We start from the raw sequence: 12,803 nt of genomic DNA, 5'->3' as shown, positions 1-12,803 counted from the left end.
TGGTAATTAATACTTCCTAATATCAACCTACTCTCAGTTTGAAACCATTCCCTTTTCTGTCTGTAGGCAATTAGATGAGACAGAGTCCACAGAAGCCAGAATAACTTAATATCCCCACATGCCCTTTCCCAAAAGAAACACAACTGCAACAACACATTGCCCTACCGTTTTTTAGTTTTTTTTTTTTTTTCCCCTGGGATTTTATTTTTTTTTTAAAGAGCAATTCCCAGCCAACATTTTCCCCTTCCCAGTGTTATCAATCACTAAGCAGGAACAGCACCGTGTGGAGGTAGAACCAAGACTTGTTTTTAAGACAAGAGTTACCATAGCAAACATTAACCTTAATCAGTAGCACAGTAAAAAGGCACAGAGCCCATTTCTTATCTCTGAGGCTTTATCTGTACTTCTAGAGAACATTAATTTTACCACTGAAATCATGTGGGAAGTTCTTAAACAAAATGTGATTTCTCAAAGAGGGCTCATCTTAGATAAACTTCCCCCCTCCCCACCCCAACACCTCATAAAAGCAGAGTGTTTTCACTTACAAAATATTATTCTAACTGAAGTTCATCAGCTGCTACTACAGCTACAGTGCAAATAAAAGTCCAGCCCATGGCTGTGGAAAGTCTCCAATGTTAGAAAGCAAACAGAAAAGTAAGCTTGTGTTTAAAATAGATTTGAGTGTGGAAACCCACAGTTTGACAGAAACTGATAACAGCTAAGGCCAGCTTATCGTGAGGAAGTGCACAAAGTTTTTCAAACTCTTTTCCAGAGAAGCAGGGAGATAGATATAAAACCACTTGTGAGAGAGACATAACAGATACAGAAGATGAAGCCACACCCTCACTGAATCAGAAATAAACTTTTGTGGCAGCAAGACAGAGCCCAGCAAGACCCTGTTCTGAGTTAAGCCGAGTATTTTCAGCAAGGACAGAGGATGATTTTGACCCGGGCTGCACTTAAGTCATCTAAGAGCAACCTCTAGTGGTGTTTCCAGACAGGTACGGCACCTTCAGGAGGGAAGGACACAGCAGAGCTGTTCTGGCTCACTCCCAGGGGTTTTCCAGAGCAGCCATGGGATAGGCCTGCACTGCTCCTGCTCCCAGCACCACTCTGAGCAGGACACCTTCTGAAAATAAAGCCTTCGGTTCAAACCAAGTACAGGAAACCTCACTGGTTGTGCTCCAAAATTACCAAGTGTAGTGCCAGTGGCTGAACTCTAGTAAAATAACACAGATAAGTCATGAGCATCCAAGCCTTTTTGTGTTTCCTCCAAATCCATTTCTAACAAAGTTCCAAACCAACATGGTTCTGTCTGCACAAAACTCCTATGTACATGAGGGAGTAATACAAGTGGATACCATTTGGTTAAAATTAACTCATCCCATGTCAAATTGGATAATTTAATTAGTTACACCCCTCCACCCACAGATTTTCTAGTCAGGACCTGGAATGTCTTCTCTGTGGAAGAAAATCCTGCCACCATCACACACAAGATGTCCAGCCACTGGGATCAGGGTGATTTCAGCACATGTCTTCTAAACACCAAAATCAACTCATGCAGGATTCTGTAAGCCATGTTATAGACAATGACACATGTTGAGCTTAAACATGAAACTACAACACTGCATGAGCAATTCAGGACACTTACAGCTGAGGATTCTGATTAAGCCAATTTGAAGGGCAGTGTGGATTCACCTGTACAACAGGGAAAGAGACACATGGCTTCTATTACAAAATATTTTTAAGTGCCACCTTAATATACATTCTATTAAAAGTGCATTCATTTATCAAGTCTTTTAACTTGACAGAAGTTGTCAGAAGTCAGGTGGATTAGACAGATAATCTGAAAGAAAAGAACATTTCACAAGCTATAGAAAGGCATCAGCATATGTGACATTCATAAATTAATAATTTTCTTAATAATCCACAAATGGGTCCACGAATGTCCTTGTTTCTGCTCCATGCACAGCAGGACAAGCCCAGGTGTTTTTCTGGATTGGTTTGGGAGCCACATCATGATGGTTTCTTGAAACCTCTTAAAATGGGGTAGATGTTCTCAAATGCCTCACAGATTTCAGAACGATCTTTTGCTCCTAAATGGATAATTAAAGGAAAAAAAAATGAATTAACAGAGCGCTAAGAATATCTGAAGGCAGTTTAAACCCAGTAATATTAAAAACCGTGAAGAAACCCAGGAGACTGAAAGCACCTTACTATTAAAGGCAGAATTTCTATCTGCCACCTCAAAGAACAATTCCTAGCTTGCTTAGCTTTAAGACTTGTTTTTTGTTTAATCTGTGGAACCAAAACAGCAATTTTCTGCTCTTGACAGGTACAAAATATTGGCTTTGAAGAAGGAAAAAAAGTAACTGAGCACCACCATGATGTTATCTGCTTAAGAATAATAGTTCTGCCTGTTCATGAGGTGAGTAGAAAAGTAAAAACAAGAAGTGAAAGGCCTTTATTTCATACTAGGAGTTGTTGCATAGACTCTCATTGTCCAACTCTGAGAAGCAATTTTAATTTTAAGCTGTGTGTTAGGACACTTTTGATTTCAAATCCTTTTCTGTGGTATTGTAAACAAATCTTTAATACCAAGTCTTGCACACAAACTGCATTGCAGCAGGCAGGAACATTCCCTGCCAGCAACACTACTCATGCTGGTCCAACAAATGTCAGCTAGAAGAAAACTGGATTTAAATGAACTAAAAGTGGAATCAAGCCCTGCTTAGGTTGAATGTGTAAACGTTTTCTCATGTCCTCACTTGGACAGGAATAATTCATCTCCCTTACCACAACTTTTATTTACAAAAGTAAATTTACCTTCTTGATTATGGAAAAAACCTCTCCTCACATCTCGGCAAATTCAGTTTTGTCATTACAGCTGGGCCCAGGACTCACAGCAGAGGACTGAGTGTGCAGCAAGGCCACAAAAATTAGTGTACCCCAAAAAATGCAAGCAGCAGTGGAATGGAACTGACCAGTCTGATTTTACTGCACCTAAGAAAATTGTGGACATTGGAGGGGGAAGTATTTAAATTAAGCTTTGTCCTCAGTGCCCCATCCTTCAGTTGGCTGAGCTCATTCCTGATTTACGTTTGTGGGAATCTCTGCCTAAGGCAGGCACTTCTCTTGCCTTCCCCATGTCTCAAAGCTGTGTTATAAATACAAATACCACATTCAGAGCCTCTGGGAATAAGCATCATTTACCTTTCAGTACATCTGAATAGAAGCATTTTCATGAGCTTCACCAAGAAGATGTGCCAGGAGCTCAGGAATTCACCTTTTTTGAAAAAGTTACCTGGGATCTGAGGTACAGGTATCTGCTGAGTACACTGACTCAGCAAGGCTTTGGGCTCACAATTTTTTTGCCAAACAGTCTGGAACAAGCTCTTAGATCTCCACCCTTTCCTCTGATAATCCCTACTAAATGTTGTCAGTGAAGTGTTTTAAGAAGTTTGTTTCCTGTCCAAGCAATTTTAAATTGCTTATTGTGAGGTTCCTATTTAAGTGCCCGAGTAGTTGCTGGCATGTCAGCATCCTGTTGGCATCCTCTGCATTTGCACGTGGCATCAGGCGTTGAATTAAAAAAAATACTTAACATGGAAATCTGAGACTCTGTATATGAAACAATGTAAAATTCTAGTGCAACAATACTGATGTTATCTGCAGAAAACACAGATAAAGCTGCAGCAGCCATTAAAAAGATCCCCAAGTGGCATTACTGTGGCAAGACACTGATTTTTAGTTAATGTTTAATTTAAATGCTCTCTCAGAAAGTGAAGCAGCAGTGGGCTACAGATATAGAGAGGCACCACTTACCAGTCAGGACAACTTTTCCAGACACAAAGATAAGCAGCACTATCCTTGGTTTGACCATCCTATAAACCAGGCCAGGGAACAGTTCAGGTTCATAGCTGTTCAAAGCAAGCAGGTGAGATTAGTAAAATGCAAGTGCTGTTTCAGTGTTGTTTGAATGAAGTGCTCTTTAATTACAGTAGCAATAGGGTAATTAACCACACTGATTTTATCTGGCTGCCCTGAGAAAGGCAGGTCAGGTTTTGGACATCTTGAAGAGAAACCTGTTAAACCTAGCTGGAGCTGGTCAGGGAAATCTTTGTGCTGACTTTCACAGACTTGTGAGCCATTTCTTATTTGTCATAGCCTCGGAACCTTTATTGTAATTTTCAAAAAGTCCTCGGGTCATGAAATGGCCTGGCTTGGAAGGGGTCTTAAAAATCACCTCATTCCACCCCCTGCCATGGCAGGGACACCTCCCACTGTCCCAGGTTGCTCCAAGTCCTGTCCAGCCTGGCCTTGGACACTTCCAGGGATCCAGGGGCAGCCCCAGCTTCTCTGGGCACCTATGCCAGGGTCTGCCCACCCTCACAGTAAATCCCTCCTAGTCTGCAAAGAGCCCCTATGAGGAAGCATCCTGTGCAACTAAGACAAGATAACAGCCAATGTAAATATTTAATATATATCTAGTTCCTAAGTGAAATGCAAAGTATTAGATGCAGTGCTAATAAGACAATTGAAATTTGTTTTTATCCGTGCCAAAATCTTCCTTTCCTGATGGCAATATCTAGTTTTGAACAAGCTGATCTCACAGGTACAACATGCCCATCAGTCAGCTACAGCTTTACTTTCAATTCTTGGCTAAAGAACACCCAAACAGAACCAAAACAATAATCCCAGAAAAACTCAGTATACCTGCAATTTTGTATTTTGCAAATGCAGTTTGGCTTCATGCCTGACAGTTGGAAACCTTATCCCTGCAGATAGGAATCTGCTTTGCTGGGAGTTATGAGGCCACCTTGGCATTAGAATCCACAGTGGAGCCAATTCCTCAGGTTTGAGCTTTTATATTTTTTAGATTCTGTGCTGCTTTAGTCTGTGGGTTCATACTGGGGGATAACTGAGCTCTCTTCACAGAGTAGGGAGACAAAACAATTCCTTCTCTAGCTGGGGACCAAGGACAAATGGTCCAAATCTCAGCCCAGGAGCACAAACACTGTGGGCTGAAGAGAGAAAAACAAACAGGATGGGACTGATGGGCTGGAGCTGGAATGGGAATGAACTTCAGTGTGCAAATGGAGCAGAACTTATAAAAATGTGAGACCCCATAAGCGGTCGTGCATTTTGGGTTCACCTGGGGTGCAGCCCTGGCTGGGCTCTTGTGCTGCCCAAGGTGGATCCATTGAAGCCTCCTAATAAACCCCTACTTTATTCTTTAGCTCTGTCTAATCTCTGTTCTAGGTCAGCCTGCACAAGGCATCAGAGCAAAGGCTCAAGTGGCTGCAGACCCTGCTGCCAGGTGCACAGGGCTGTAGCTGATCTCCTCATACCTGCTGAACTGCTGGTGGGTGAGAACCAAGCCTTCCAGCCGGATGGGGAACCTCACATCACAGCTCCCCACCATATTCTGGATCTTGAAGTCCAAGAACTTGGCAGGGAAGCCGAGCTTCTGCACCACCCGTGCGTATTTCCTGGCTGCCAGCCTTGACTGCTCTTCACTGAAGGAAAAAACCTTTATTGTAATCTCCAAACACCCCTCAAATCATAGAATTCCAGAATGGCTAGGGCTGGAAGAGACCTTAAAACCCATCTTGTTCCACCCCCTGCCATGGGCAGGGACACCTTCCACTATTCCAGGGTGCTCCAAGCCCTGTCCAACCTGGCCTGCAACACTGCCAGGGATGGGGCTTTTCACTGAAGGAAGAGCAAAGGGGAAAAAAAAACCCATTTATTTGTGCTTTCCTCTGCTCTTGAGGTGGAATTCAGTTTATAGCCACCACTGTGCTAATCTGCACTCCAGAATAAGAGATCCTGCAGCTCAAAATAGCAAAGCTCCATTCCCAGAATTGCTGCAGGGAGCTAAAAGGAGTAAGGCATTTGTTCATTCACCTTCCTGTGGTCTGGTTGAACCCACTGGAGAGGTTTCATCACTCAGAGGTTCCCCTTTTGAGAGGCTTCTCAGTTCCTCAAAACATCTTCTCAGACTGCAGGCACCAGTACAATCACCTACCTGGGGTGGTGGTAGGGGCTGGAGAAGAGGTCTCTTAAGCATGAGTTAATTAATTCTAATTGGCTGTTTTGGGATATAAAAAACAAGGCAGTCTCTGCTGGACTTCAGGGAAAAAAGCTGCAGAGTACAGAAATAAACTTTTGCTTTCCACAATTCCCATTTTCTCTAGAGGCATGTGTGTTGACTGGTGAACACAGACACTGAAGAGAGACTTGACAGACACAAATTATGTCCTAAACACTTTAAAAAACCAGTGAGAAATGTAAATAATCCCTTAACAATTTCTAGGAATTTTAGCAGCTTTTCTACTGATGTCTGCTCAGCTCAATTTAAATTCAGGGACAAAAGTACAGAGTTCAGAAATTGCTAAGGTGTCATCACAAAGAAAGCAAGACTTTCAACATCACTGCTTCACTTTTTCTTGCAATTAGTCCTTTGCTAGATGTTTTAAGCAAGGCTTTTCAGGCATTCTCCATCAGAATTTATGCAGAGGTGAAAGACTCAGGCTTTTAAAGGGAAGGGAAAAACCAGAAAAACACCTTTTTGCTCCTGTGCAGACCATTTTTCCTGAACTGAAGATGAGGGCTGTTGTTCGTGGTTCCCTGATTCTCATGATCACAGCAGCAAACCTCTACAAATTCAAAGGAAAACCTGACAGGAATTTAGCTGTATTTCTCTTCAGTCTTGCAACACTTAACACTTTCAAAGCTTGTCACAACACATATTTGCTTTTTAAGTGTTTCTTTCCCACTCTGAAGCTATTTCCCACCCACCTAGGAGCAGGAGAATTAAGACCACAGTCACAGGGGCATTTGGATCCATCAGCACTGGGAAAGGGAAGTGAGGGTAAAGCTTTGAGTCCAAGATTTACCTTTGGGTTATACTCTGCATTTCTGGCACGCAGAGCTATGTTCTTCAGATCCAGTTTACAAGCCAGGTTTACAGTTGACACAATATTCCTGAGGAATGAGGGAGGAATTGTTTCATTGCATAATCCAGCCACTGCAGAGCCACCCCCAGCAGTACAGTCACATTCCAATTAATAATTGCCATCAACTGATTTCCTGCCTGTCTCTTCCCCCACTCAAACACCAAGCTACTTCTGGCCAAACTTAAGTAATTCAATCCCAAAACTGGACTTTGAGATAGAACAAGGTATGAAACTATTAGTCTCTGAATTATAAGTTTGTGCATCTTCCAAAAACTGCATCACTGAAGCCTTTCACAGCTTGGCATTGAACCATTACTAATTATTTAGAGCAGCTAAGGTAGGCAGGGGTGGGTTATTTTCTACAGGTATAAACTATTCCAGAGATGCTCTACCCTAGACAGGACAGCATCTTTTCATGAGGCCAGAGGTTCTCACATTCAACTCTGTTTTTCCTTTTGAAAAAGCAGAGCGACATCTTTTAACCCCTGGAGTCTGCTGTCATCCTTCACATTCTCTTTCCTGGAGGAAATCCTCCTTTTCAAGTAGCTTCATATTTTTATCCAATATTGTCAGTTCATTTTATTCACCTTTCCCCTTCAGGAGGGGAAAAAACTACTCCTGTATTTTTTTTTTGCTTACTGAATACCAAGCAGTGCTTGCTACATTCTCAGAGTGAAAAGTCAGAGCAACACTTTGCAGTTTAAGCTAAACTCTGACGATGCTGTGTGCTACATAAATAACACATAACTTACTGTAGCTGGGGGACTATTCCAGAACTTTCTGAAACAGATGTCTCTGGGGTGATGGGAGTCATCGGAGTCAGGGGAGGACACACGCCAGGTGCTTCAGGAGATGGCTGAGCTGCACCTGGATGTGACAAGCTGCTTTCATCCATGAAAACACCACTGTCCTCCTGACTTGGTAGTGACCCATCAAGCTCTTTCTGCGTTTCATGACCATCCTCAGAGGGGTTTTGTTCTTTGTTGTCTTGGGTGACATCTGGGAGAAAGCTGAGGTCCACGGAGGAAAAGTCTGTATGGAGCTCCTTGGACTGACTTAACAGGGAAGATGCTTGAATTGGAAGTTCTAAATCATAAGGGCTCATAGGAGTGAACAGATGAGGACTAGTGGAAAAGTCATCCTTGAATTAAGAAAAAATGCCATTAAGGGTCTTGTATTAACACAGTTACTGTAACTAGGAGCGCAAATTAAGATTAACGTTCAATAAGGAAATTTCAATAATTTTCTCCCAATATATATTTTAGCAAAGACTAGTTTTAAGGTTGAAAGTTTGTTCTTTGCTTGTCTGTGAGTGTATAAAAAACCAGATAGCTTGTATAATGTATTTTCACCACAGTCCATGGGCACTCTAGAGAATTCCTGGATAGCACAAGTTGAGAAATGCAGGTACAACAGTGACACTTCACCCTTCACAATCACACCTCAGCCATGCACGCAACCACATTATCACACTCATGAGTTTTTCCAAGGAAGACAGACAGCATCTTCTGGCTGTCTTTATCTCCCATTCTGTATATTATTCAATTTCCTCTCCCTGCTAGCAGGCGACAGTGTCAGCTTTGCTTTGTGCAACAGAGGGCAGCAGCTCACAGAACCAGCAGCAATTAATTCCTCAGCTTCTGGAGGCCACCAGCCTGACTGAAGCTATAGATGAGAAGATGGAACTAAAAAAAGCCTCACCACAGTCAGCAGAACCAGCATCCTGCCCTGCACCAAGCACACAACACACCTGCAAGTAAGCTCTTACAACTAATGTCCTTCTTTATCAACTATTTGTTATTAAAAGCTGTTTAAAAAGCATCATGTCAATGAGGCAAGCGTTTCAGGACAGGATTTATTCCCTCTCCATAAGCCTCTTTCTGAAGGTGGTTTCTGCCAACATCCACAGCAGGTGACAGCTTGGACTAAAGAATCCATACAAGAGCTTGTGTGTTTAATCAGGTATTTTTAGGTTCAAGAGCCAGAAGGACCTGAAAAGTCCAAGCACAAATCAGAAGAGGGAATGGTGCATGAGACTGAGGCTCTTGAGTTGGCAGCAGCTGCCTGACCTCCAGCAGGAGCAGGATTTCCAGATCAATGCTTCCCAGCCCTGAGCTAGTGCTGCTCTCCTCTAGTCAGCTCACTTGGCAACCCAGCCATGCAATGGGGAGATCTCTGCTCCCACTTTGCAGTATATTTGCCTGCAGACACTTGGAAAACTCTGACAAAGTGACAAATCCTCCCAGAGCCCCCTCACTAGCCTGAATACAGATGCAATCAGGAAGGCATTGCCAACACCCATGTTAAAAACTGCTTCTAAAACTGACTTCTAAATACAGAGCCCGACAGAAGATCTGGTGGGGCAGGATGCTGTTGAATAAATCTAGGTACTCCTTTACCCTTTAGAAAAGGGGATCAAATATGTAATTACCTGTTACAAATAAAATATTATGGATTCACAAAAATACATCTATTTAAAATACATATTTTTCAAGTCAGAAGCAAGGGAAGGAAGTCACAGTCTGCAAGAATTTGATTGAACTAAGGATTAGCTGTACAGGAGCTCATTAGGAAGGTTTTGTATGAACCACAATGTAGAGAAAATGATACAAAAACCTCCCTGTGAGACTACTCACATGATGCTAATGGGCATCAAAGGAATGAACATAACAGGAAAAAAGCCACCCACAACCAACCAACCAAAGCCAGTTTGTGACATATCTTAAAGAAGCTGATGGAGAAACGAGTGGTACATGAAGCTGGAAGTATCACACAGCTGTGAAGTTTTCAAAAAGTAGAGTAAATTGCATAAAGCAGGTAGAAACAGAAAGCAAATTTTCCTTTCTGATCAGGTCTGCACCCAAGAGGCCTGAGGAAAGCCCTGATAGGGTTAAGTGCTGGGGAATATTTCCTTCTTGTCAGACAGATGCTTAGAGGCTGCAAAAGGGGCACAAGACCATGTTTGCATTGGGCTGGCTGCCAAGGGTTATTGCTGTAGACTTTGGGTTAATTAACTTCACCAAGCCCCCACCAACTGCATAGCTTTGGGCATCTCCCAGCAGCTCCAGGGAGGAGATTTCACTCACAGATCCTGCCCGAGATCCCTCGGTTTGGGGCAGCTCAAGGGGAAACAGCCTTTTTCACTTCCACTGCAGAAATCCCTGCGACTCAGGTAGACACAAATCAAACCCAGCTGCCTTAAACAACAAACTTTGATTTTTTTTTTCCCTCCCTGCAGTGATGTCCCACATCTGATATTATCAAGGGTACCAGCAAATGTGAAATATAAATAGCTCACTAGCATTTGTAAAAGCTGTACTATACGTTTCCACATTATATACTTTGTGAGGGCACATTCAGAGGGCTTTACCGGTGGTCTCTGGATTTAAACAGCTCGTGCTAAGCTGTTTTCTGAGCTGAAAAGTAGTTTACAACAGGATGTAAAGCTTTGTTCCTCGAGAAACGATGATGCCCGGCTGTGGAGTCCAGCCCTCTCCCAGTCGTTCCTACAACCACCTGAGATCAGGACGACCATCCCAACTACCGAAATAATGAATTTTTGCAGACATTTACTAACCAGAACGAGGAGACGCGAGCCTCCTGCCTCTCAGTGCCCACCCACACCACCACCCGGGCTGACCCTCTCAAGCAGCATCCCACCGCAAGAGTTTAAACGCGGTCGCATCATCCCTTTTAACGGGGAGTGAGAGCTCCTCTGTATTCCCAGCAGCTCCGGGAGAGCAGGAATCCTCCGGGAAAGGGAGGAACCCCCCGGGAAACAGGGAATTTCACGCTCAGCCAGCAGGAATGCGGTGATGCCGCAGCTCAGGCACGGCTGCGGGATGCATCCCAGCGCAGCGTTGGTGGTATAGTGGTGAGCATAGCTGCCTTCCAAGCAGTTGACCCGGGTTCGATTCCCGGCCAACGCAGCTCCTTTTTGTTTAGCTTTATTTTCTTTTTTTCCCCTCCTTATTTGATTTTTCCTTCCTCCCTTACCTGCCCGCTGCAGCTCTCCAGGTACCGCTCCAGCAGCGATTCGCCCTCCATGGGCGCAGCCACCGGCACAAAGTCCCCAGCCCTGCTCTGGTCCTGCTTTTAACCCCCAGGGAAGCACCGGGGCCACGTGTGGCTTGTCAGGGAGCAGAGCCCATCGCAGCTGGGAGCTTTACCCTCATCAAGCAGCCTTGGAGCTTCTCTCCTGCTTGCCTGGCTGTCTGAGAGGGTTTGCCCCATCCTGGAGGATTAGAGAAATCGGGGTGCTCTTCTCATGTGCTTTCCAGGAGCCTAAAAACACAACCTGTGCCCAAGCTCCTCTGAGCCTGGTTTCCTCTGCAGGGTTGAAGAGAAATGGAGTTGGACCTTGTAGTTAGTAGTACTAGATGTAGTTTAGACCTTGCACAGATGATGCTTTTTAGCAAGCGTATGTGCCCCTTAATTTCTCCCACCTGCCTCATCGAGTGCAATGAGGCACATCTGGTCCTTCCAGAGGAGCTCCCCACCGTAGCCAAAAGTATAAACTTCAAATTGAAGGCGTTGTGATGAATTGGTTCGTTCTCAGTTGGGTTAACACTGCCTGGGGTGGGCAGGGAGAAGCCTTTACTTTTTACATCCCCTGTCCTCTCTGTGCAGGGCCTCTGGAGTGTACTTCTGTCCTCTGTAAATGATGATTTAGAGCCATTCCCTTTTTCCATGTGCCAGTGTGAGGCAGCACATTCCCAGGAAGGAGCTCATGGTTGATGGATGCTGTGGGAGTCACACTGCTGACACAGTTTGGCTTGGGTGCCATTTGAATTGTTGTCTGACTTCCTTCTCTCCTGTCCTGTGGCTGTGTGGTGATGGATGGATGGATGGATGGATGGATGGATGGATGGATGGATGGATGGATGGATGGATGGATGGATGGATTTCTGTGGAGACACAGTGGGAACACATCTCTTTGCCTGCCTGGGCTGGTGGATGTTGTGATCACTGCACCTGTTGCTCTGCCAGACAGGATTTTGCTGTGAGATTTGCTTACAAACAGCAAGCTGAGCTGAAGAAACCCTTTGGGAGATGTCAAAGCACAGACATGCAGCAGATCCTTGGGAGGTGCTGCCAGGCTTTTCTCACTGCCCCAGAGGTGCAAAGGCTTAGATTAATGCCCTTTATCCAAGGAACAGAGCATGGCTGATAAGCATCCTTTCCTCCTCACAGCCTGCTGGGCTTGTTTGTGGTATTTCTGGGACTCACAAGTGAGTAATAAAAGGTGCCAAATCCTCCCAGCCCCAGAAAAATCCAGCCTCGAGCAGGTTGGTTTACATCACACAGCCTGTCCTGGAGGCAAATCAGTCAGCAAAGCAAGGAGAGGACTCAGAGAGGTTGTACTTTGAATTAGGGAGGCTGGTAGAGCTAGCTCAGGTCAGTTCAGGATGGTTAAATCCAAAACGTCCCATTTAGGGCTGACAGGTGATTGGAATGCTTGCAGACAGCTCCATGGTCTCAGCTGCCTTTGTGGGCACAACAGGATGGGGTTCTGAGAGCTGTGCTGGGGGGCTCTGTTCCCACCAGCTGTGACAGCCCAGCCCTCACAGCTGCTCCCTGACAGCCCTGTGGGCCTGCCCTGCCCACAGAAACCATCAAACTGAGCACAGGGGTTGTTCTGAGTGTTGCCCTTGCAGTGACATCTCAGGGGGCCAGGAGGTTGGTACTCCCCCAGTGTGTGCCACTATTGCTGTGCTGGAGTTGGGAAGCTGGAGGTGCTCCAGGGTGACCCTGCCTGTAGCATTGTAGCTGTGGTGCTGTGAATTTCCTCAGCTAATTCATCCTTCATTGCAGAACCCCCTGGAGAAGAGATATGTTCAC

General features: G+C 44.6%; 1 protein-coding gene and 1 non-coding gene across 5 annotated transcripts; one reads left to right on the top strand and one right to left on the bottom strand.

Moving 5' to 3' along the window:
- Positions 1-142: 142 nt before the first annotated feature.
- On the bottom strand, positions 143-11,306 carry TBPL2 (TATA-box binding protein like 2). 4 transcript variants are annotated; one of them, XM_085581012.1, is made up of 8 exons: positions 10,959-11,302; positions 7,715-8,103; positions 6,903-6,990; positions 6,571-6,662; positions 5,352-5,519; positions 3,826-3,920; positions 3,214-3,286; positions 143-2,096 (listed from the first exon to the last, which is right to left on the bottom strand). In XM_085581012.1, exons 1-8 carry the CDS (start codon positions 11,007-11,009, stop codon positions 2,078-2,080), a joined length of 975 nt encoding a protein of 324 aa, XP_085437138.1. In that variant the 5' UTR covers positions 11,010-11,302; the 3' UTR covers positions 143-2,077. The 4 variants fall into 4 exon arrangements, with proteins under 4 accessions (XP_085437138.1, XP_085437139.1, XP_021390340.1 ...); XM_085581013.1 differs by lacking the exon at positions 5,352-5,519 and having other exon boundaries at positions 10,959-11,306; XM_021534665.2 differs by lacking the exon at positions 3,214-3,286 and having other exon boundaries at positions 10,959-11,295.
- TRNAG-UCC (transfer RNA glycine (anticodon UCC)) lies at positions 10,820-10,891 on the top strand. Its single transcript has one exon. It is a non-coding gene; the product is annotated as a tRNA-Gly (tRNA).
- Positions 11,307-12,803: the final 1,497 nt, after the last annotated feature.

Source organism: Lonchura striata, chromosome 5, assembly GCF_050655825.1.
Source record: "Lonchura striata isolate lonStrDom1 chromosome 5, ASM5065582v1, whole genome shotgun sequence".
Lineage (NCBI taxonomy): Eukaryota > Metazoa > Chordata > Aves > Passeriformes > Estrildidae > Lonchura > Lonchura striata.
This window is presented reverse-complemented; position numbering and strand designations above follow the sequence as displayed.

Excerpts from the sequence above, each read along its gene's own strand:
- TBPL2 (XM_085581012.1), bottom strand. The coding sequence starts at position 11,009 with ATGGAGGGCGAATCGCTGCTGGAGCGGTACCTGGAGAGCTGCAGCGGG. Across the intron at positions 6,663-6,902 it reads ATGCAGAGTATAACCCAAAG|AGGTTTGCTGCTGTGATCAT; the intron begins GTAAATCTTGGA and ends TTGAATTTGTAG. Across the intron at positions 3,921-5,351 it reads ACCCACCAGCAGTTCAGCAG|CTATGAACCTGAACTGTTCC; the intron begins GTATGAGGAGAT and ends TGCTTTGAACAG.